The sequence below is a fragment of the Platichthys flesus genome, chromosome 14 (genome assembly GCF_949316205.1).
Source record: "Platichthys flesus chromosome 14, fPlaFle2.1, whole genome shotgun sequence".
Classification (NCBI taxonomy): domain Eukaryota; kingdom Metazoa; phylum Chordata; class Actinopteri; order Pleuronectiformes; family Pleuronectidae; genus Platichthys; species Platichthys flesus.
The window spans coordinates 7,729,594-7,755,292 of record NC_084958.1 but is presented as its reverse complement, the minus strand read 5'-3'; the positions used below and the strand labels follow the sequence as shown (position 1 = coordinate 7,755,292).

The 25,699-nt window shown below is 41.0% G+C and overlaps 2 protein-coding genes across 4 annotated transcripts; both read left to right on the top strand.

The window, feature by feature from the left end:
- Positions 1–289: 289 nt before the first annotated feature.
- ednrba (endothelin receptor Ba) lies at positions 290–7,151 on the top strand. Its single transcript, XM_062404598.1, has 8 exons — positions 290–491; positions 1,443–1,921; positions 2,966–3,078; positions 3,598–3,802; positions 4,300–4,449; positions 4,835–4,968; positions 5,104–5,212; positions 6,211–7,151. The coding sequence occupies exons 2-8, from the start codon at positions 1,508–1,510 to the stop codon at positions 6,343–6,345; spliced, it is 1,260 nt and encodes a 419-aa protein (XP_062260582.1). The 5' UTR covers positions 290–491; positions 1,443–1,507; the 3' UTR covers positions 6,346–7,151.
- A 5,761-nt stretch (positions 7,152–12,912) lies between these two features.
- On the top strand, positions 12,913–25,093 carry LOC133968560 (ETS-related transcription factor Elf-1-like). 3 transcript variants are annotated; one of them, XM_062404671.1, is made up of 8 exons: positions 12,913–13,132; positions 16,076–16,495; positions 16,675–16,801; positions 20,189–20,293; positions 20,509–20,664; positions 20,767–20,841; positions 22,152–22,347; positions 22,947–25,093. In XM_062404671.1, the coding sequence occupies exons 2-8, from the start codon at positions 16,436–16,438 to the stop codon at positions 23,518–23,520; spliced, it is 1,293 nt and encodes a 430-aa protein (XP_062260655.1). In that variant the 5' UTR covers positions 12,913–13,132; positions 16,076–16,435; the 3' UTR covers positions 23,521–25,093. The 3 variants fall into 3 exon arrangements, with proteins under 3 accessions (XP_062260655.1, XP_062260656.1, XP_062260657.1); XM_062404672.1 differs by lacking the exon at positions 12,913–13,132 and having other exon boundaries at positions 15,854–16,495; XM_062404673.1 differs by lacking the exons at positions 12,913–13,132; positions 16,076–16,495; positions 16,675–16,801 and adding an exon at positions 17,351–18,166.
- Positions 25,094–25,699: the final 606 nt, after the last annotated feature.

Below are 25,699 nucleotides of genomic sequence, written 5' to 3'. Positions count from 1 at the left end.
AAAGTAAGAGATTCTGAACTCATCAGTAAGCATAAAAAATACACAATAACTGATCTACGACTTTACCCCCCATCAAAACAAGGGCACTCTTATAAATACAGGATAAGTTGTGAACATCCTGCCAGCCTTCTACATCTTCCTCCACCCCCTCTTCTCCATAAAAAGAGGAGGGTTAGGAGGACAGGGATCAGCTCAGCAGACTCTTGATACTGTTTACACCGACACACAGCAGCCAGTGCTGGAGAGGACTGGACTACCAGAGGAGGTGACTGGAGCTTCTGGACCACAGACCTGGAGCTTTTGTTTTTATCACATTGGCACCAGTGAAGGAGAGGACTGTTGATGTTGGAGATGACTGGACTGTCTCTGCAAGAACTGCCTCCCTCAACTTTGGGAACATTTCTCTGTCCTGAGAGCTTAAAAGTTTGGGGGGAAAGTCTGATCTGAGAGGCGTAAACATTGGAGAATTTTCTACCTCAGTCAGGAGTTAGGTAAGTAAGAGTTTAAGGGGCCGTGACTGGAGGACATTTATTGATGGATTTAGGGACTGTATAAAAATGATTATGGTGATGAGTCAGGGGCTAAACAATTTGTTTCACTGCAGAGGGGCCCTCCAAGGTTTATATGATTTTTGTGATCTCTCCTCTCGATTAAAAAATAAGCACAACAGGTCAAAAATAATGTAACAGAGATAAACTACAAAAACTTGCTTAACTGGGCACACTCTATTTGACCTTAATGTCATAAGGAAACTTATAATGTGCATAACATTCAACGACACGGTCCACATGACTAACCCACTGAACGGTTCTCTGCTGACTATGGAAAAGTTCATATCTATAAACTAGGCTGAAATAATAAGAACTAGAAAATTCCTCCTTTTGGAGAAATTTGGAATGTGTGCCGAGTGCTCGCTGCCGAGATTTATAAAAGCTGCATGATTATAACATGATCCAGGTTGGTGAGCGAGAGAGAGAGAGAGAGAGAGAGAGAGAGAGAGAGAGAATCCAAAACTTTGGGAGCCAATCCAAACAGCCAGCAAAACAACAAACAAAAATATTAACGAACGCAAAGGCTAAGGATAAATCTGACTGGCTACTGGCTTATATGGCTCCCTACAGACTGCCATGTGGCCCACTCAGTAGTTATCTTCGATACCTCAATGCATTGCTTATTGCATTGCTTATTTCAATGCATTGAGGCTCACATAATTTAGGCACACATAATAAAAGACTCTCCTCTACTCACCCACATAGTGAAACTATCCAATTTCCGCCGAAATGTCTCCCCCCCACCCTTTTAAAAATATTTTTATAATGTTACGAAGGGAGCTAAAGCAACATAATAAATCCAGGAGCCTAATATTCATGTGGTCAAATGACTGTCACATACTTTCATATAAAAGACCTGCACACGGTAATTTTGTGCTATTTGTATTCCAGGCGTGCTCAAATAGGATCAGTTTTGGCCCCCGTTGAATAAAAGCCATATTCAAAAAAAGTCCAGGATGAAGACTCCTCTCCTCTGCTTGGGGCTGCTACTCTTGACGGGTCACATCCTCGTGGCCAGTGGGCAGCTGGAGCCAAATAAACAAGTCCCCCAAGACCCTCTTCCTGTAACCCAGAGGCTTGGGCTTGTTGAGAGGGACGTGCAGGGTCCTGTAAGGCCCAACATGACGATGCCCCGTCGCCGGCTACCTCCCATGTGCACTGGACCCACGGAAATCCGAGACACCTTCAAGTACATCAACACGGTGGTGTCCTGCTTGGTGTTTGTTGTCGGTATCATCGGCAATTCCACTCTTCTGAGGATCATCTATAAGAATAAGTGCATGCGCAACGGGCCAAACATCCTGATCGCCAGCCTGGCACTCGGGGACCTGCTGCATATCATCATTGGCATTCCCATTAATGTTTACAAGGTAAGGTAAAAAAGCTTCTACCTTAGAGGCCTATTGACAGAATAATGATGATGATTTACTGCACTTATTAACACTTCACTTTCAGTTTATTTAAAACTCCCATTCATTTATACAGTTTTTTGTTAAACTCTTTCACAAATAACCAATTAAGGTCATTTTCTAACATTTTGCTGCATATTGACACACACATACCAGAGCACACACATTTGAGAGGGGGGCTTCCAAGTCATTTTTTACATGTTATTACTTCACTGGATGCTGAGCCCCGCTATATCCCTGTGTCTCTGGCATGTTATTATCACTTAGGTTTCTTATGTGTGTGTGTATGCATGTGTTCATGTGTGTACTTGTACTTCCATCCTTGTGAGGACCCATTGGACCATTGGACCTTACAGAGATTTGGCAGCTCCTCACTTTCTGAAGCACCTTCAAAGGGCTGTCTAACAGATTTGGTTTTATGGTTCAGGTTAGAATTAGGTTAAGGTTAGGGGTAGGGTAAGCCTTGGGGGTTTGGCATTTTGTTGTGAAGTTTAGGGTTAGGGGTTAGAGTCAGAGGCACTTGGAAAAACATTATGACAAGAGAGTCAGAGAATCCTTATAAAGAAGCATTTGTATGTCTCTGTGTGTGTGTGTGCCTGTGTGTGTATAAGCGAGACAGAGAGTGAGAGTATCTGTTTATTTGGGTTAGGGGGCAGGCATGTTAAAACAACTGGTCACGGTTGCATACCACAGCAGAGACAGGAGTCTCAGGGTGGTATGGACAATCTAAAGGGCCTAAAGCAAGCGAGCAGGAAAAGTCTCATATTTATTTCTTCTTCTTACACAAGCTACTGTCCCTCTCTGCCTTAATTATGTTCTGTGGTCAAGAAACCTCACCATGCTTACAGGAAAATATTAAAACATTAAACCCATTAAGGTACACAAACAAAATTGAACGTTCAAAGATAACCATAAATTAAAGTTCATGCACATATGGGCTAGAAAAACAACATGAAGCCATACAAAACTCAATCATCAGCCCTGTCTGTCTCCGTCTCTCTCCAGCTCCTCGCAGAAGACTGGCCGTTTGGTGTGGCTCTGTGCAAGTTGGTGCCGTTTGTGCAGAAAGCTTCAGTTGGGATCACAGTACTGAGCCTGTGTGCTTTGAGTATTGACAGGTAAACGACCGAAAATTAACCCTTCCTTATATTTTTACTTTCTAATGTTACTAGGGTCAGGGATTACAGAAATGTTATAGCAAATGTAACGTTTGACCTCCTTACTACTTGCTGCTTTTAAATGTGTAAATTGATTGAGAGCTTGGAATTGCTTTCTAATTGGAATTAATATTATTTATAAAATATAAATAAATAGCACATCTTTTAAACTTATACTCTAAGATGAAATTATTAAAGGAATTGTTCGACATTTTAGACAATGCACTTATTTGATTATTGTCAAGAGTTAAATAAGAACATCACAGCCATTCACGTGTCTATTCAGTAAATCTGAATCTAGAGCCAGGAGACGTTTAGCTTAGTTAAATGCAAAGATAAGAGCGAGAGAAAAGTGTGAAGGTAACAATTCAGCCAAGGAGCACCTCTAATGTATTTATATATTGGTCTTAGTTAAATCTATTTCCTAAAAATCTAACTTCAATAGTTTGTCAACTGATTGCACATATGCTGTATTTTCAGGTATCGTGCCGTGGCCTCCTGGAGCCGAATCAAAGGCATTGGCGTGCCAAAGTGGATGGCTATTGAGATAGCTCTCATCTGGATAATATCCATCATCCTGGCTGTGCCAGAGGCAATAGGTTTTGACATGATCACTATGGACTACAAAGGAGAACACTTGAGGATCTGCTTGCTACACCCAATGCAGACAGCCGAGCTTATGAAGGTGAGGGGGAAAGGCCTTCACGATGGAGAAAAATTGTGCATGTTGACACAGCTGCGCATGCTGAAAAACCTTCATGCACATGATGTTATTTATACTGACACGTACAGGTTCAAAGATGCAGATGTGCAAGTTGGCACATTAGGCTGAATCTTATGTGAATGATGCACACAGTCGTTCTTTGGAAGCTTTCACGACAAATCACGGTTGAATCCATTCTACGGAAATGAGATTATGTTGAAAAGAAATTCTAAGTTATTGCTCTCTGGGCTGACAGAAAATCCTGCAGCACTTGAGCATGTGTGTGCTTTAACTTCACTGAGATACTTTGATAAAAAGTTTTTTTATTGTATGTCAATATGTCTGAATTTGAGACACACCCTGGAATCCCCCCTCCCCCCCTTAACGCTTAACTTCAGAACCTTTAATGTTCAAACCAAGCTCTTAAGTGCAGATGTCAGTGCATGATTCTATGCTGTTCTCCTATTTTCTCTCTATAGTTTTATAAATCAGCAAAGGACTGGTGGCTGTTCAGTGCATATTTCTGTCTACCATTGGCCTGCACGGCTATTTTCTACACCCTGATGACCTGTGAGATGCTGAGGAAGAAGAATGGCGTCCAGATCGCTCTTAGTGATCACCTCAAACAGGTTCGATTATGGCATTGTTTAACTCAGCCTATTTGTTATTCATTGTAAGAAATTATGTCATATTGAGGGTTAAGAAATACAGTGAAACTATACTAATTTATGAGCAGGACAGGCACACAATGGACGTATACTGACCCAAAACCATAAAAACACAAAATTTAATAATGTCAAGCCTTTGAATAAACAAGCTTGTTGCACTTTGATGTAAGACATAATTTCCCCTTTAAAATGGATTTCATTTCTTTTTTAATATTTTAGTTTCCAAAAATCTAAGTTTCCAATCTACTTTGTGGCCAGGATTTCACCACGGCTATTTCATTGCCAAACCATCAAAGTAGTTACCCTACAGTGATTACTAGATGTGTGTGTGTGTGTGTGTGTTCAGCGGAGGGAGGTGGCCAAGACAGTCTTCTGCCTGGTCCTGGTCTTTGCTCTCTGCTGGCTGCCTCTGCACCTCAGCCGTATCCTGAAGCTGACCATCTATGATGAGAAAGACCCAAACCGCTGTGAGCTTCTCAGGTATGTGAGGAAATCCTTTTCCCATAGTGCACATGAAAAGTACCATAAATGATAGAGATGATTTGAAGGAAAACGGAATCACCCCCCCAGGCCAGAGGACGCAGAAGACTGATATGTCTCTGTCACCTTTTTTAGTTTCTTTTTGGTCCTGGATTACATTGGCATCAACATGGCATCTGTCAACTCCTGCATCAACCCCATCGCCCTCTACATGGTCAGCAAGCGCTTCAAGAACTGCTTCAGGGTAAGTAACTCTGCTTCAATGTAAACATTTCTTAGAGAAATATACCATAGACTGTATGGACGACATGACTGCTCTGTAAAAGTGAAGCCAAAGCATCTTGATTCCCCCTGGTGGTTGGCTGCAGAATAATTCATAAACCTTGTGTTCTCCATGTTAGTGGATGGGACATGGACCAAACTAAAAAGTCAAACTACAAACAGAAATGGTTCCTGTCAATTTAGGTAGTACTTATAAAAATGATAAACATTCGAGTGTTCATTTTTCCAGTAGTTTGGTTTTGATCAGACAGCTGAGACTGACTTGCCATTGGTAAAGCGTATATCGACAGCACCTCGCAGCTCCTCAACACGACCACTACTGCGCAAACTCTTTCGTCCAAATGTCTAAATGTCTTAACGACGTCTACATGATGTTTTTGGCACAAGATGGTGGCATTCCTTTGTGGAATATTTTAGCTTCATTTTTGCAGGAAGAGGAGATGCATCGTGAAAGTGATTTACATTTTGCAATATATATTTGTGTATTTTGTAGCTGGACGTTCATAAAGAAGATATCACTCTTATGGTTTATATGTAGCTAAAGTTAGCAGCTGGCTAGCTTAGGTTGGCATAAAGACAAGGACAGAAATACCTACCTTAGCTTTCTCTGAAGGAAACAAATTACAATTACAAAGTTTTATAAGTAGCTGACTGTGTATGTGTATAAACTATATAAAAAAAGAAGTAAATACAATCAGTTGTGGGCCAGACGCAGGAACCAACCAGCTGTTTGAATCAGCTTCATGTGGAACAATCTTTTTAGTCTAGTTCTTCCCAAGAAAGTTGATTCCTCAAAAATGCTGTCCTATCAAAAACCAAACAGGAAAAATAAGGAACCCCCTATTTCACATCCATCTTTTGCCAAGTTTTAAATACAGTCACACTCCTCTAATTATTTGTGTTCTCCTCTGCCTAGCCTATTCCTAACAGTCGTTCTCACCACTTTTGTCCCCACTCTAGTCCAGCCTGTGCTGCTGGTGTCTACCGGCCGAGATGTTAATGGATGAGAAACAGTCGTGCATGAAGCTGAAAGTCACTGATCGGGCTTCTGACCAGAGCAACTCTCGCATGACCAACAAATCTACCACAGCATGAGGAGAGGCCCAGAAATGAGAAAGGAGGAGGAGATATGATGACAGCAACAAAAAAAAAAAGAATAAAAACAACAAGATATTGAAGTATAGCTGACTGACTCTATCCCGCCTTATCTACAACGTCATCTGAGGTCCCCTGCGTCTACGAAAAGACATTCCTTTGGAGATCAGCCCTCATTTTGACCTTAGACTCGGAACGCTTATCGTAATTGGGCGCTGTACATACTACTCCATCCAAGATGACAAAAAGCATCAGGGCACTTCAGAAAAAGTGTGAGAAAACACAAAATGTTGAGAGCCAAGGAGGGGGAATGTTCAGCACAAGTTAATGCAAAATTGGGGGTCAAGGGTGAATTAGCAAAGACAGTTCCTCAGGCGCCGAGCCTGGATAGTGAATGCTGCTGAGATGTTATGAATCTTGTGATAAGCTTGCCGTTGCATTGACGATATTCGAGTGTGATGCTGTTACGTATTGGCCCCACACTCTGCAGAACAACATTTTGTTTCCCTTAAAATTCATGTATGAACGGAGCATTTGTCCATACTTAATCATTTGTCACATTAGTGCCTTTATATGTGTTGTCTCTGTTTCATTCTCCCACTATTTACTGAACTACTGATGTTGTGTGTTTATAGGCTGTGTGACAACTCAGCTGTTGTATTATACTGTTCAATATTGGGCCTTTTCATGAGGCTGTATGTGTTTTCGAGACTGTATTTTCTCAACATTATCTTCAGCTGACCTGTACCTCAGCTGGTGTGGCTATAAATAAAAGGATGAGGAAAATAAATAAGAAAGTAGTGCAGCATTCAATTCTGTATTTTTCTTTACAAGAAAAAAAAAGGAAAAGCATAATTTTTTTCTTTTTGCCATTATCCGTTCACACACTCGCTCATAACCATTTATGGCTGTGAGTCTTTTAGCATTGCCTGTTATAGTGGCCTGATTCTGTGTGTGTGGGTTTGTGTGTGTGTGTGTGTGTGTGTGTGTGTGTGTGTGTGTGCGCATTTGTTCATGTGGTTTTGATTTAAGTGTGACAGCAGGCGGCATCATGTGATGGTGAATGCTAACACAGGACATTACTGTGATCTCTTTATTTTTTTCTCTTTCTCCATAACACACACACAGCCCTGACCTGGGAATGTTCCTTTAGGCTAAACCAGTGTCACGCATGTCACATTAACCGTCAAAGGAGCTCTCTGTCCTGTGACTATCCCTCCTCGACTCATCTCATCATCTGCTTTCCTTGGCTTTACTCCTTTTCTTCTTGTTTTTTTCCTACCTCTTCTTGCCCTACCCTTTCTCTCTACATTCCTGTCTCCACTTCATCCCAAAACCCTTCTGCCTCTATGCCTCCCATATGTTTCCAAACTATTTTAGTGTGGTTTGATATTAAATCAAACCTACTGGTGGTGAAAGCAGCTCTATAACAGAAATCACATTCAGCACATTCCATCTTAAATTATCAAATTTTCTACTTCCAGCAGAGAGTCAACTGATGTCTCTGCTTGGGGATACTGACACTGAGGTCCTACTGACATCATAGAACAGTAATGATGTTGTCATTTGCTCTTTCCTTCTAACATACAGGTACAATGTTCTATCAAGGCTTCAACGCAATGTATGGAGGACGAGCAGTGAAACTCTTATCCACAACATGGTACAGCAATTTATTGCAGAGAGAGTTAACGTCACTTGTATTGGTAGTAGGAGCTGGAAAGTGAAGAGGAAAACTTGAAGCAGATAGATGCCAAAAGGTTAATGAGAGAAAGTGACCTGTTTAGTAATAAAGCTACTCTAAGGTTATGATAAATTCAGCGTGTGAGCTCTGCTGGGATCTTCTCTTCACTCCACAAACACTGTGGACTCACTAAGCCCACTGAACTCTGGATGGACCAGTGAGGCTCCATGTCCTTCTCCAAACAGAAACACACACGCATTCTTGTACTACTGTCTTTGTGAGGAGACTCGTTGACTAGAATCATTCCCGAACCCCTTACCCTAACCTGAGCCAGGACCTCAGAGATAACGTTGTGCCTCATTAGTAGGATTGAAGTAGGAAGCCGTTACCCAACAGTACAGTTTTCTGTAATTCGCTTGCTTTATAAAACCAAACAATGTACCTCCGGGAGAAAAATGCATAGTGAAAAAACAGGTACAGGTGGCGGAGTGCACCTTAGAGTTGTTTGCTATCCAACTGTAAACTGAGAGAAGAAGAAAATGCCAACCATAGTACTGGCTAAGCAACAGTGAACCATAACTCATCCAACTGACTGATAAATTATCTGGAGTTGATGCCGCAAGTTTCGTCATCCCTGGAAGGTTCAACTTCTTTGGCGCTGGCTGCAGGCTATCAAACACTGATCAGCTTTTAGATATATTTTGTGTTTAACCAAGTGCAAATATTGCTGATAATACTGAAAAGTGTAACCACACTTCAGATCGCTTTCAGCTCGCTTCTGACTCCATTTATTAACACCATAGCCTGATGCACACCTTTCAAGAAATGTAGTATAGCTTGCTTCTTGGATACATAAGCGATTAAGTACAAATACTTAGGTCACTTGCATAGATTCTCATTAGTTTCTACTCGCTGTCTCACTGATTGATTTACCAGGAATCAGTGCTTGGTTGTACCAACGTAATCTGGTCAGTATCCCTCAAGGTAAAGAGCTTGGTACCCAACCTTATATGCATAGGACTAGGCTTTGGTCCCCATGAGGTGTACTGGTCCTGACAAGGTCTTCTGTTTATGCTGGAAGAGTTCCCTGAAGAGGCAACAAAAAAAAGCATCTTTGGACACCACATATGGTTCATTTCTGCTTTCCCACAGTTTCAGGAGCCAACAGAGAGTGCTGCAGCAGGGCTGGACTGGAGGGCTGATAGTTTTGGGTCAGGGTCTCAGGGGCTGGGGAAGGAACAGACATGGTTTGGCCTGTTTCACTTTTCTTTTTAAGTCCTTTATCCTCCCGTTTGCATATTTACACAGCAGGTTCAGCTGGACTTTCCCCCAGCAAATTGCATTCAAAAACAGCATTTGTAGGAACATGATGTTTGACTTAATTTTCAAATATCTGAGAGGATGTACTTGCTTCTTTCTTTGAGCCTTTGTTGCACACAGCATTGTCTTGTATATCATAATTTCCCATCTAAACCCTATAAGCAATCAAACTGATATTTATTGTACTTGTACAGCTGTCTCTGTTCACAAATACCTCTACCTTCTTTGACTCTCCCGCCTGTCTTTTGATGTCATCTGAAAACACTGAAAGATATTTGACAAGTTAAGAGCATGTGCAGTGTTGACGAATAAGACTTACTGGCTTTCTTCATTTCAGAACATTTATTCTGAATTGATAGCATAAGGAGGAGAACTGTCAGTCTGGCATAGCCTCTCCTCACATTTGGGTAGAACAAAGAAAATATGCTTTCATTATGAGCATGGACGTGCATGTGTGTCTGTGAGTTTTTGTCTGTGTTCTGCTCAGCCATGGAAATACTTCAAGGGGAAAATGTTGAATCAAGTTCAAACTTAGACACACTGCCTGCAAGAACACACAACAAAATGTTGAATCAAGTGTGCATGTGTATGAGACTTATTGTCTAATTTTATGTGCTGTTTTTGGTCTCACACATTGATTTCACACTCATTTGAATGGTTGATGAAGGACACTAAACATGGTTAATCACACCCCTCCACAGATGAACAGATGAGGCCAACAACAGGAACTCATCAGACTGAAAAACCACAGACACTGAAAAACCTTTTTTTATTTATATAAGAGGGGCTGTTCAAATTTCCTTTGCAGAAACTATCATCCTGTGAACGTTTGAAGGAGCTCTGCGTTTCCACCACTTCCTCCCATCAACCCAACAGGGGTCTATGCCTGCAAACACATGAACACGCACAGACTAAGCACTGATTGAAGACGACTTTTCCGTGACTCGCTCGCTGACTTCTGGCTTTGGTCAATGCTTAAGCGCAGTGCATGTCTTTCCGACCCGTCATGTCCTTTGGTTGATGATTGAAATGAATAGTTTCAGACAGCTTTTTTTCAGGAACAATCTACCTTGAAATCCCTGATTGGTTGAGTGCTCTGCAAAAACTCGTAAAATTCGGTCTCCTTACTTTAGGACGAATATTTCGGGTGTTTTGAATATGCTTTTTTGCTAACTCAATAATCCCATTTGCAAAGCAGTAAATCATGTCAGGAATTTTTACTGTAGATCCTGCTGTTGTCTTTTATTGTTGTGCACTATTCTGCATCAACACTGTCTGGTGGATTCGAGTGGAACAGCTTGTTGTAGCCTTTAGGTGATGAGGCATCTAATTTGCCTGATCTGAGATTAAGCAAATTAGATTAAATAAATCATCTCAATGGGTTTATAGACCGAAGTGCAAAATCCAGCCAACAACAGACTGCAGGTTTTAGTTCATAGAAAATAACTCCAGCAGGACTTAAAGTTGCAGAAGCTTTAGGTCTAAAAACAGTTTATATGTTACAGTCCTACACTGTAGACATACCTTCTTTTATTACTTGTCTAACAATGTGATGATAAATATATGCAGCGGCAGAACTAGATGAACAATGATTTGATCACATATTGTGCGCAGGCAAATATGTGGCTTGTTTGTTTGTCACTGAGGCTGAATGTTGAAAAATAAATCCATTCTCACATGGTACAATAGACAAACAGAATTAGGGCTGAAACTAATGAGAATTATTGTTACACTTTTTTTTATTATTAATTTATCTGCCAATTTCTTTCTTGAACTTTCTGCTCTAAACGTGCCTGATGCAGTTTTCCAGAGAGCAAAGTAACTGACCAGAACCCAAAGATAGCCAGTTTACAATAGACAGCTAAGAACAAGCATATATTTACCTTCTATTTGATCGTCTGGAACGCATGAAGTTTATTCATTTTGACAGAATTTTTCCTCTGGCAACGTTCAACTTTATAAACTCATGCACAAGGGAAAATTGTTAGACTAGAAATTCATAAACGATATATACAATTAGGATGACCCTTGTGCTCTCCTCCAAAAAATCTGTCCTCCCAACCTTCAGCCAAAAGAAGATTTACAATTTCCTCCAATATGTTTCCACCCTCTTCACAGAATTGTTCTACAGTCCAAAATCATTTCAGCTTTACACAGTATGTATGTGATTCATTTTCCTGACAAGGCCCTTGGCAAATTATCTTATAGTATCTTAATTAGATAAACTGTACCTGCTTTCCAGCATTGAATAAAAACTCATTTTGTGATTATTACATGAACTAAAACTGATTTTACCTCAGAGTTAGGATCTATTTAATTTCGTCTCAATAATAATTCCACCCTCCATCTCTCTATCTCAAACACACACACACACACACACATTGTAATAATCACACCCTGCCCTCTGCCACTTTATAAAAACAATAAGGGAGTTTTGAGCCAAACCAGCACATTCTTGAAGTTGTCTGTGTTGCAGAAGTGAGGGAAAAAAGAAATGAAAGAATGAAGGAGAGTCGCAGATTGTTTATTTATTTTTTCTGTCTTATCAGATCAACTCCACCTACTTACATGGGATGTATAGAGATCAGATGCATACTTGTGGTTACTTGATCATGTTTCAAAGATTCAAATATGAAATTCCTGCCGTTAATTTGACTCTTCCAAATAGAATTCTTGCCAAATGTGTCTATCTCGTAACATTATGCATACTCATAAATCATCTCACATTCTTCTGTGTTGAAAAGAACCTCTCGGGACAGGATAGAACCCAATTAATGGGGAATTTTGTTAGAGAACCAATCACGCATATTCCATGCTTATCATTATCATATTTGTGTACATGTGATGGCCGAGCACGATGCAGGATGTGCGACAAAGTTCCCTAAGGTGCTAGTTGTGCAGCCGCTGGTGTACAGAGACCCGACTTCTCATGAGGGAGCTAATGATGTCCATGAAACAGTGGTGACAGTGATCGCATAGAATGTAAAAGAGCCCGGAGTGTTAGTGGAACACTCAGGGTGGCTTCTGTTCCATTTGTTGTTAGAGGAACCAAAGGAGATCAATGAGGGTTTGGATCAGACCTGTTGTGAAGGGTGTCGGTGCAAGGTTTAGCCACTAGGGAGCATCAGGGACTGGATAAAGTGTCTATCCGCCTGGCTGCAAGCCTTTTTTGTAGTTCTGCCCATTTTCTTGTCTCCATTTCTCAGCCTATATTCATAACGCTAACTGTCAAAGGTGCCAAACAGAGATACATCATACTGCACATCTTATTGAGTTTAGTGGAAGCAGCTCTAATGATTTAATATGCCATTTAGTGAGCTCATCACACACATCAGACACTGGCTGTCCACCCTTATCAAAACAAATGGCTGTTTGCAGATCAGCTGCATGGCTTGCTGCTGCTTTACATTGCAAATACGCCCATGTTGACATTTGCTCCACACTGACAATGATCACCATGGGTTACCTTGACTCACAACACAGGTAACCAATCAGATCTCATGAAGGGGGGCGGTTCTCCGGGAAAAAAAAAAGAAAGAAGAGGAAGCAATATCCGGACAAGGACTGAATAGAGCAGGGGGGGGGGAAATCAACACGATCTCCACATATCTGAAGTATGTGTGGCACTTTCTGGAGACTGGAACGGTAACTGATCCCAGGTCAGGTCTGTGAGCACATGAAGGTTTATGTTTGGCCAAAAAGGGATGAGAGCAATTTCCGTTCCTCACTTGGATCCTCCAGGCAGCTGCTGCTTTGCCAAATTCAGACACATGCTATAAACAAAAGGTAAGCCTCAAGCTTTGTATTCCATTGAACACATCTACTCTTTATAGTGGAAAAACATAATAACAACTAAAGAAAATGAGGCTTTATTTTGTATGACATGTGCTAAAGGGAAAGTGAAAGCATTTTGGAAGTGTGCGCGTTTCTGAGCGAGTGTGAGACTTTTTAAATCACTCTGCCAGAAAATAACTACTGCAACATAGAGCTATATGATTTTCTTTAAATGACAGCAACCCATACATATGCACCTGGAAAACACAGTGTGTTGTGACCACCTCCATTCCCTCAATCTCCTCCTACTCTCTCTTTCCCCAAAGGTAGCCTATGACACCCACACACACACTCTTATGGCACATACACACACAAACACACACACACACGCAGTCAGCACACACGCACACGAATATGGCGTATTTCACTGTGTTCTTTTAACAAGGCCCAGTTACCCCAAGCAACAGGAGGGGCTTATCAGTGCCTCCCTCACTTTCCATACTGTTATCAGCCCGGCCTAGTTCACACACAGACACATACACACTCTGTGGCCTTTTTTGTCAAACACACCCGCGCTCGTTCTATCTCACTCGTTGAGTCGCTCTCTCTCCCTCTCTCCCTCTCTCTCGCACACGCAAACCGGGGAATGAATGTTATGGGGGCTTATCAGTGTCCTTAGGGGCCTGGCAGCCACTTCACAGACTCAGATCCCAGTGCCAAGGCCACAGAGACAAACCTATGTGACCAGAGTGCTGATGAACAAAGCCTCTATACTGTTAAAGACTCTACTATAGAAGCAGCTGGCTGCGGGGCACACTAACAATGAGCATATGCGCGTGACACAATGGCAGCCAGCAGTGGCTACAAGTCAAAGAAAGTGTCAGACGTGCTGATGTTCCGTTGGAGCTGTGGCATCAACAATTCCAGCAGCTCTCTGCGTGTTTTGTGCTACATTTATTCACTGCCACTAGCTTTAGCCTGACATCCTGTACACCTAGAGCCTGATCGACAGGTTAGGAGGTGGAATGCAGCAATCCGTTAATTATGTTGAGCAAACAAGTTGAAAAGAAAGTCAGAGAAGTTGTGAGGAGAAATAAAATCAGTTCATCTTAGTGAATTTAACTATATATGTGATTTGCTGTAGACGAGAAACGACCTGTAATTTTCCCAGGCAATATTTATCTAATCATCCATTATCTATAAACATTGTCCTTTTATAGAGGGTCACGAGGGGAGCTGGAGAAAATCCAAGCAGACATTGGGCGAGAGGTGATATCTATCAGACCCGTAAATGTGACGGATAATTGTGTTTTTTCATCAAGAGCCATGAACTATTTCCTGTGGGAAACAAGGAAATGTCAAAAAATTTGGTTATGTTAAAGAATTACATTTTCTTTAAATCCCCTGATCCAGATCCATACAAAACATGTTTGGGTTTTTCCCTGACTCCTTCTACATCCTTCCACCAAGTTTCATGATAAAATGTTTAGACGCTTTTGCGTAATCTTGCTTGAAAAAAATCAAACAAATAAGGAGATAGTTACAGAGGTAATAACCGTAGTGCATATGTGATTGACAAAACAACATTAATACAAATTCCATGCATATTCCCACATGTCCATCTTGCTACAAAACCTATTGGATTCTTGTTACGCTAAGTTTTGAGCAGAGGAGTTGATATTATGGTGTTGGTGTGAAGTGTGTTCCTATGTTTCCTTCCCTTGTAGATTGATTTTGAAAATATAATAAGTTAAGTTGAAGGCAAAATATTAGATTATAGAAATATTATCATAAATCTATTTAAATTGGTCTTATAAATAATTTAATGTTTCAGCTTTAATTTCTCCGTACATTAAGCATTGCATTGTGCACAGAGACTATTATTGACTACTGCCAATATTGAACTAGTCTCCATCTCCCTTGCATCCTACGTTAGTTACGGCGTTAGTTTGCCAAAGGACTGATCACTCGGTAGGAAGTCGAGAGCAAAGGGGGTCACTGCAGGCAGAGATGCTGGCAGTGGTTTGGCACAGGAACTCAGGAAGCGGTGCCTCTAACTGAGCTGTGCTTCCTGTGTGATAACTGACCCAAACATGTTGTGGCTCCATGACACACACACACGAAAGACAAAGAAAAGACACTCGCACTCTGCCTCATGTGTAGCAGCTGGGGTTATAAAATTATTGTTTTTAAATTGAGGACAAATGGGATCCAAAAACTAGAAAACTCAGTGGTTAAAATTAGCTTCTTGGAAACAGCTGGTTCCCAGAGACAATCCTAAATGTTCATGTGATCTTCGACAGAAAGACGCTGAAATTGCTACAATACTTCACTTTATCAGAATAGCTTTAATGAGTCCAGAGGAGCAGGGAGGGGCCGCAGACTCAGACAGGAAATTAAAAGAAAGGACTGAAAATGATTTAAAGGAATTAACAGCGAGGTGATGGCAAGAGAGCGAGAGAGGAGGGGAAGAAAAACAAGCGGGGGGGAGAGACTAATGGAGGGGAGTTGGTTTCGTAGTTCTGTACTAAATGACTACTTCGGAGTCATGTCGTCAGGAATGTGCTCACAACGGCCTTAAAAACCTTGAACGTTATGTGTCAAGCTGCACACCAGTTGCCTCCCCCGTACTCGTACAACACACACACATGCGCACACACACACACACACAGCCCAGGCACACACACACAGCCCCGTCACACATTGCAGTGCAAACGCTTCCTTCCTGTTGCTGGTTTAGCCTCTTTTAGAGGCAAGATAAGAGCAAAAGAATGAGATATATGAAAGAGGGAAGCAAACTGGACTGTTTTCACTGCGCCTCACATCGGCCTGACCACATTTCTTTATTTGGATGTTAGCATATTTGCTTTTAGCTCTTTTAATCTGACTTTCGCTGGCTGCAGGTGTGTTGTTCTCACTGCGTGCTGGGCCTCATTTGTTCTCGTTTCTCTTCAGGCTGGTTCAGACCACACAACGGTTTAGCAGTCCCCGCTTCCTCATCGAGAGTCGAAGCAGAGCGAGCGAGCAAGAATGAGCTTCCTGTAACGTCTTTGAGTCTCTGGTCAATTAGTTTACTCACGTCACTCTTCACTGTTGATTCACCCTGCATGGAAACACAGCAGCCTCGACGTATCCTGATGGGAGCTCTCTGGTAGATCTGCTCTGACGGCCGACGGGAGGTTTCTCTCCAAACACCGGACCTGTCTGGACACAAAACAACATCAGACCTGTTCAGTGATCAACTTCCTCAGAGAAGAGCTGCGATGCTGTTTTCACCCAGTTAGACTTGCAATTGTGTGTTTGGGATATACAACCATGCTGCAGCAGTCAGAGCTCATCTTTGACTTTGCCAGTGACCACATTAACATGTCACAGGTGAGTGTTGTGTCTTCATGTGTCTCGATGCGAGAATTAATTGTGAGAATAAACTGTAATCTGATCTAATTTAATCCGATTTTAAATTTGTGTGTGCTGGAACAGACATTTGTGAGGAATCAGTTGTTCATTAATTGTAATCTGGTGTAATCTCAATACATTTTCCTTGCGTGTTGCAGTTGGTCAGTCACTCAGATTACCCTGCGGTGATTGTGGAGCAGGTTCCACATCCACACCTGCTCTCATATACAGGACTAGCGTATGAACAGCCACACTCAGAAGAGGATTACCAGAGGATGCTCAAAGGTCAGTGAGTGCACACACGCACACACACACACACACGCACACACACACACTTAACACACACACACACACACATACACACACACGCACAGGGGTGTCTCCGTGACTTCAGGTAACATTACATAGATTTCCTGGGAAATTACTATCAATGTCAATGTCAACTTTATTTATATAGCACATTTAAAACAACTTAACTGACCAAAGTCCTTTACAGGTGCAATGGTACAAAACAGGGACAGGAAACGTAATACATCATAACCCTAACCCTAACCCGAGTAATACAAATAAAATAAATTATTAACATAAAATAATTAAAATACTATAACCCTAACCCTAACCTTGAAACCTGTCCCCATTAGGGAGAGAAGTCCCTCTGATGTGTCGGTGTAAACAGGTTTATGTCCCGAATTCATGACAACACTAACCATAACCTAACTAGAATTCACATCTGACCTCTAACCTTAACCAGGAGCTCAGAAATGAGGATTTGCCTCATCATTATCAGGCTTTGGGCCTGACAAGGATAGTTTTTGTGTTGGAAAAGGTTAAAAGAGGCTGTAAAATTGTGATTACATACATAGTTGTGTCTCCATGACTTCAGAGAACATTACATTGATTTCCAGGAGACCTTAACCATAGTTACTACTGAACTTGACTATCTATAACCCCAATCTAAACATCAATCTTTACTTAACTCTTAACCTATACGTACTCTTAACTATAAAACATATCATTGGATCCTGCTTTTAACCTCCATAAGTAAAACATTTAGGCCAGTACCTGGACACACACACACACACACACACACACACACACACACACGTGCTGTAAATAATCCATAACTCTGTAACGACTAGAATATGGTGAGGGACATCACAATAATACTACTGTTCAGTACCAGTACAGAACAAACACACAATAACAGGTGACACTTACTCTAACCTTAACCATAGTCACTACTTGCCTAAACCGAACCTTAACCTTAACCCAAACTTCACACACACAGACAAAGACACACACACAGACACACAGACACACACACACACACACCCCTAAACTGCTGCCTCGTGCTCATATCTATTCATCATCGTGACCTTTGATCTGAGAATTCTCAGTAAGTCTCACCCATGGACTGTCTATGAAAAGGTTTCACCAGGTACGAGAAGAAATAGGCCCGGGACCGCGCACGCGCAGTCGACCCTCTCGCACATGGACCACCCTCCGCAAAAATCCCGGAAGTGAAACAAAACATCCCGAGCTTGTGTGTGTGAGGGAGAGTTAATGAATCACATTAGGATGTAGGCGAGGTGACGTCTATCTAAGGGACACATGCTTTAACCTGTGCCTCACCGCTGCTAGCAGTCCAAAGTAAGTTTCCCCGCCGGGCCGGCTGGTTTTTGTACATTGTGTTGGTCGGAGGGAACAGCGGCTTGGTGTCGGGACATGGCGAGGCGAGGCTCACTTAGCACAGTAACAGCAGCAGAGCAGCTCCTCACAGACATGGGGCATGTGCAGGGAGGGTCCTGCCGTTTAAAGGCACCGGTCCACCTGTCGTGTGTCTGCGGACCGGTCCTGTCGGTGTGACAGCTCGCTGCTGGGGCTTTCTCTGCGGCTCAAGGTGTCGGAGCTCACAGCTGTTAGCTAGCAGATGTTTTCTGACGCTTCACAGCCTCAGCACGTCACATGTACCGATGCGCCCAAAACTGTAGACCCCCCCCCCCCCCCTCCCTCCCCCCTTCGATCATGTGTGGCCTCGAGAACATACATGTGGTGAGATGTCTGCTGATACATGTGATCAGTGGAAGAAGTTTACGTCTGATTGTATTGTTTATTGTGGAGAAGTAAAGAAACTCGTACTGTCTGTCTAACTGTGTGCGCATGTGTATTGACTGAGGTTTATTGGCTGTTTGGAGCCAGTGATGCATAACAAAGATGGTTAATGGATCATATTGTGAGTTGTGTCATTGAAGGTTCAGAGTGTAATATTTAGCCGAAAGGGATCAATTGGGCGAAATTAAATATAAAGGAATCCTAGTGATGTTTGCAGTAGTTTGTAATCATCTAAATAGTTTTCTTTATCCTTGAATGAGCCCTATATATTTAATTACTTTATATTCACATCAGGAGTGGGTCCTCTCTATGGAGGCCGCCATGTTTTTTTACAGTAGTCCCAACTGGACAAACTAAACACCTTTTGAGTTTTTATCACAACTGAAGGTTTTCTTTCATTGTGATAAGATACGATAATGCTTTATTTGTCCCACAATGGGGTCCAAAATAGGCATCAGTAAGTATTAATAAGTAACATGCACTACTTAAAAATGCTTTAGTGTACGGATAATGATACTTAAGTGAATGGAAATGTAAAAGATTTGGAAAAAATAAACAGCTGTCTCTCGAGGCGGCAAATGCCTACATTGACAATAACTGGATCAATGTTATACATGCAATCACTGATTGATCTTCGCCACTGTCTCTACACTGAATTACTACTGAACAATTACAGGAAAAGCCCAACCCATCTTCAGAGCGGGGCACATTGGAGGGTTGCTTGAACTCTTCGGTTTGGTGTGCAAGGTTAACATCACATACAAATGTTGTAACCACTGCAGATGTAGATAGTATAGGTTTATATACTGGGGGATTTCCAATTCCTGTCACTGAAATACTTTGCGTCACCCCAGTAGAAAGTAGGTGAATCGAATATTTATTTCTGATGCTTATAACCAGGGATAGGTGATTTAGATAAAGTCATCTATATTGAAAATTATAGAGTTGTTGCAAGTGAATAAAATGTATCATTATAATGGAAAGTTAATGCAGACAGGAATGCCTATTTTTCGTCAATCCAACACTAAAAAGTTATATTCAGTAGCATCTCCTAACAGAAATGACCAATATGGATAATAGGCCTTTTGCAAGAAGGTATATCGACATGTTATGTATGTCAGGAAAAGCGAAAGAGTTACTTACATCATTAAAAGGCTGGAAACTGAAGCAGCTGAATGATACCGGTCTTTTGCTTTTGTGACACGTCAACATGTCTGGTGTGAAAAAGGCCTTCTCTCAGGCGAAATACTTTCTACAGTAGGAAGAGTCTATTTTTAAAATAGTTTAGTGTATCCAGAGTAGTTAGTCATTACGGAAAGATGTATTGCTGTTGAATTTGTTTCACCTTACCTTTAGCACCACAAGTGAAATTCCTTTGCTCCTCATTGTATTTAATGGCAGCAGAAAACACACACAACTGAAATGAGAAATAGTTCAATTTCTAGATACCAATGAAAGACAAGAATGTGTTTAATAACGGTTAAACATTTTGACAAACTTTCTTCTCCCTGACTTCCACCCTCCTCCACCCACTGAGCATGTTTTTTTCTTTGTCTAAAGTGGAGCCATGTGAAAGTGGAGAAGAAGAGACCATGGAGACGCTTGTTGCTGCTGACTCGCTCCTCAACATGGACTGTTCTGACACCCTCTCCCTTGAACACTATTGTAAGTGCAGACACGCACACACACACACACACACACACACACACCTACCTGAGTTAACACTAGTTGAATGCACACCAACAGAGAGACGATGTCCCAGTAAAACCTCACCCCCACTTCTTTTTGATGTAGGACATGTTTGACTGTGGGATGTTATTTATAGACACAGTGGTCACAGTGCTGTTCTCTTTCATTACATCTGTTTATGCCCCCTGCAGCCCAGACCTTCCTACCATCACTGGGTGATGTCATCACAGCTCCTGTTACCCAGGTGACGGTGTCAGCAGAGGGGATAGTGGGACCTGTTGACCAGTCACAATGGCACTCGTTGCACACAAAGAAGCCTGCGACACAGCTGCAGACAAGAAAGAGAGGTCAGACCCTTTTCTTATTAGAAAGTCTTGTGTGATTGTGGCTTGTATGAAGATGTTAAATATCTCAGGTTAATTATGTATTTTTATTCTTCATCAACTCAGGTAAAAAACGTCGACATCGCAGGGCAGAGTCTCCCACACCAGACATCATAGTGAAAAAGGACAAATACAACAAAGGTACTGTCACAAATATAAAAAAAATTGTAAAGCCAATGTTAGACATTGATCCCATCACTTAAGTTTAATGGGACTTACGTGTTGGTCACATGTATAAATAGGCATCACAGATATGTTTACCTAAAAATGTCACAACAGCAGTCTCAGTACTGAAGGTCAGACTTAACAAGTCCTATAATATATTTACATTACACTTTGAATACTGCCATGGTGCCATAAATACCACAAGACTGATGTAAAGGCTGCAGAGATACAATATGCACAGGGCAAATTAAATTCAGGCCTTGTTCACTGTCTGATGGGAAGCTGTCATTTATTATAATCTCAGGCATATAAAAAAAATGATAAGGTGAATTTTACTTAACAAGCAGTGTGTGTAAACCACACAACACCTTGAATCAAATGTTTATGCTAATGTGAATTTAGTGTCAAGTGACAAAAACTTCATCAGTGATCGATTATTTATCCAAAAAAAATAGAAAAGATTAAAATGTTCAATTATTATTTCATATATTTCATATATATTAGTAAACTGAATATTTTTTGGGTATATATCACACATTTTTTCATTCTTTTTTAATTTATATAGACATTCAGTTATTGTGAAAAAAATTGCCTAACATTTTCATTTTTCCTTCATGATATCTGTGAAAAGAAAATTTAAAACATCCCTCCAATCATGTCCTAAATGAGTGACATCAAGAAGAGACTGAAACTACAATTTTGGGATCTGAATGATTTTATTGCACTCTATAGTTTCCCCTATTGGGGTCACTAGAACCACAAACTGACAATGCCAGTGAGGGCAAAAAACTATTAAATAAAAAAAATAAAATAAAATGCAAGATATACTGTATCTGATGTCGGAGTAGTTTAAATTAGCTATTGTAATGATTTAAATGTTTAAACCGAATAATGAAATGTTATCACTGTAAGAAGAGTGGTTAAACATCCTTTGAACTCATGAAAATCACTAAAATCCTCAGTGGAAAAACAGAAAACTCAGCTTTCAAAGCTTTTCAGCCTGTGCACCAGGTGACAAGTATCACATTGACATGTTGCTCTTTCTTTAAATGTCATGTCATGTCTAAATAAAGTCAGAGGGAAATTTTATGTAAACGCTACAGATGCCTGATTGTTAAAAGTCAACACATTAACAGAAAGATGAGGGCAAAACATTCAGTGTCCAAAAAGGGATTTAGATGGCTCACAGGGGATGAGTCACATTCGTAACACAGCCTTTACAGAAGTCATTTTCCATGTTGTGTCCTTGTCCTTCCTTTACCATTTTTCCTGTGTTTGTGCTTCAGGAGGAAACACGCTGTACCTGTGGCAGTTCCTCATGGAGTTGCTACAGGATCGACAGGTCTGTCCCCGCTACATCAAATGGACTAATCCCCATGCAGGCATCTTCAAGCTGGTCAACTCGAAGGCTGTGGCTCGACTCTGGGGCAAACACAAGAACAAGCCAGATATGAATTATGAGACTATGGGCAGAGCTCTCAGGTCTGCAACACACAAACATCACATGTTCATAAGTCACATGCTGTTATCCTTATTTCAAAATGGTGATATAACCAGACCAGTTTCCCAATAATGATTGATCAAGAGCAGTGCTTTAAACACTCAGTCTTTAATGTGTTTCTCAAAGCAGTAGTTAATAATGAGAGCACGTCCATGCTGGTGGTAGCCTCTTAACTTTGAGTATCTGTGGTGCTGAGTGTTGAACACCACTTTTAAGAAACATAGTATTTAAGAATATTTTAAGTCAAGTATACAATATATATACAAATATTTATAAACATTTGTATTATTAAATACATCATTTTATTTTACAACACAAAAACTGTAACTGACTCAATGCTACATATTCAAAGTACATAAATCACAAAGAGTAAATCTTGTAAACAAAACTGTAGAAACAGCTGCATTCATACTAGAGCCCAACAGATATGGATTTTTTGTGTCAGTGGTCATGGTTATAAACTAAATGGAGAAAAAACATAAAAAAGTAAATGAAACATTCACTTTCAGGTCTCTCCTGTAAATCAACTCGATAATGTTTGGTCTAAGTTAGTTAATGTTGACTCTTTGTATTCATGTAGGTACTACTACCAGAGGGGGATACTCAATAAGGTGGAAGGCCAGCGTCTTGTGTATCAGTTCACCTCTCTGCCAAAAGACATGATTTATATCACGGATGGAGACAGCACCAAAGAAGGAGAAGAAGATGATGAGGATCATTACGACAATAGTGGCAACGATGAAGGTGTGAGTGATGACACTGATGACGGCGTGTTATCCTCTAGTGACCAATCGGTGGAGGAGGAAGATTTCCCACCACCACAAAAGAAGATGTCATCTAGTAGCTCTGTGCGAGCCCCCGCCGCTCCACGGACCAGGCCAACGCCCAGGCCTCCAGGCCAGCGTGAAACTGTCCTGCGGCCCACCAGCAAAAGCCTGATCCAGGAGCAGCACTTACCCATAGTGTCTGCTGAGATGCTGCGGACCCTCCAGAACCTTGAGAAGGTCCAGTCCCTGCATCCCGCCGGTCACGCCTCAGTCTTTAAAACGGCTCAGCTGCTGGGGAGCCTGTACGAACGTCAGGCCGCCGCTGTGGTGGCGGTCGACATCATGGGTGCACCCGACATGCACGATGAAAAGTCCCACCAAGGGTAGAAAAAGTTCACAAGTAGGGACTTCACAGCTGGTGCCTTTCACTAGCTCTGACCAATAGAACAGAGCAGCCCACAACCAAAAACGTGCACATACACTCCACTGTCTCAGGTCCAGTTACAGAGCAGCTCTTTGCTGAGGCATCGCGTTCACACCAGGGCCTTTATATCATACGTGTGTAAGAGCATATTGATCTAGGATTCATTTTGTATTTCAGATTTTTTTATTCCTAGGTAACAAAGATAATGCTAGATCAGTCCTTCCTTACTGGTGTTTGAGTTTAGAGGAAATTGGCAGCGATCAGTAGTTTGACTTCTCAGTAGACATGCAGACTTTAAAAGCTCATGTCCTTAATCTCAGCCTTTTGTTATTCTCTGTACCAGACACCAAAGACAGACATGCACTGGAATCTACAGTCTCTCTGCAGAAACACGCGCTGCTTGCACGTGGGCTCCACTGTCATGGAGCTAATTACCTGATCTGTGCACACTGTGCCCTCCGTCTCTGCCTTTTCTCTCGCTCTTCTCCTTTTTTCTTTTTACCGTCACATGCTGAATGATTTCTCTGCCTTGATGCACTAAAGTTTACCGCTGCTGTATGTTTCTTCTCTTAAGTGCCTGAAGATCTCAGACCACCCTCTCCCCCGCTTCCGCTGTTCCTGGAAAATCGTGAGGTTGTTGAGGGAAAACATTCCATATTATTGTATATTATTTTTTAAGATTACTGAATTATGTCTGTATTGTGAAATGTTGAAAAACAAGGGATCACTGTTATTTCTAGAATAGGAATTTAGCACTGCTGCTGTTTATAGCTGATGTATGTTCAGTGGACCTCGCCTTATGTTGACAATCACCTATGAAATTATGTCATTGCCTTACTTAGCTACAGCGCTTCATGTAGTGTAGCGTCTATGCCATGCACATATTCCCTTGAGTTACCACACATTACATAAAGTACAGCATATGAGTGCTTACATGGACTTCTAAAGCATAACTCTGTATTGTGTGTTATACTATATACTGTATGTTTGTGAACATGCTTGACTTTGTGCCTTGTTTCCATTTTCTCCCTCAGGTTTGTACAAATTTGTTTTGCTGCAAAGACTCTATGCACTCTATGCAAGTTAGTGAGTAAAAAAAACGGCCCTTTATAAAGAAGTAATGCTGAGTTCAGCATTTTCTCTACACTTGATCTTGCTTTAGCCTCAGAAATCCAGACTACAAAGTTCTCTTCACTCCAAATGCAAACTGTTGGGTAGGACTTTTATGCTGGCGTCTGTGAGGCTAACTTTGGTTTGGAGATGTTTCAAACTGTGCCTTTGCCCCTCCCTAGAACCCCCTATGCAAAAGTGCTTTTCACTTAATGACTGAGATTTTTTTTTATTTTGGAATCCACACTTTTGCCTTATCTGTAGCTCCCTTGAGATTTTTACGTTTTACTGATAACAGATTTGTGAGCTTGTAGCAGAGGGAGAGGTGGAGTTTTTGTTGCTGTTCTTCGTATGTTTGCCTTCACGCAGTCTCAAGGTGTTGAAAAGAGAAGAAAAGAAAATAAACTTAATTTTGTCTGTGTGAAACTCGTCCCAGCTCATTTATTCACCCACATTTTGTTTACCAGCATTACTGGTGGAAAGCTCATTTACTAAAGTGTTCTGGGTTACACTTAATTTACTTAATATTCCTCGTGCGGCGTATGTCAGAGGGAAATGATTTTATTACATTAACATGTAACTACAGATTGAGATTTTACTTCCCCGATAAGTATCATTGTCATATAACATGATGCATTGTAATTGGTGAAAAGGTTCAGGATTAAAATAGGATCATATTTGCAACATCATTAAAGAGCTGGACATATGATCCAGTAGTTTAATATTGACAGTTATTTAGAATCTGACATTGTAATATTGATTAGCTTTTGATACAAATAATCCAATATATGAATATTTACAATTAATAAGACTGACATTCAAATTTGTATTGCTTTAATGCAACTGATAAAATAATCTAATATTTACAATTAAGAGTTTGCCTAATTTGTATTGCTTGAATAAATATGATCAAATACTTTATAATTCCAATTGCTAAGACATTTTTTTGTTTGATATTGTCTTTTTGCAGACAAGAATCGACATCCGTCACGTGATGTTGATTCTTGCCTGCTAATTGCTCATTACGGTCAA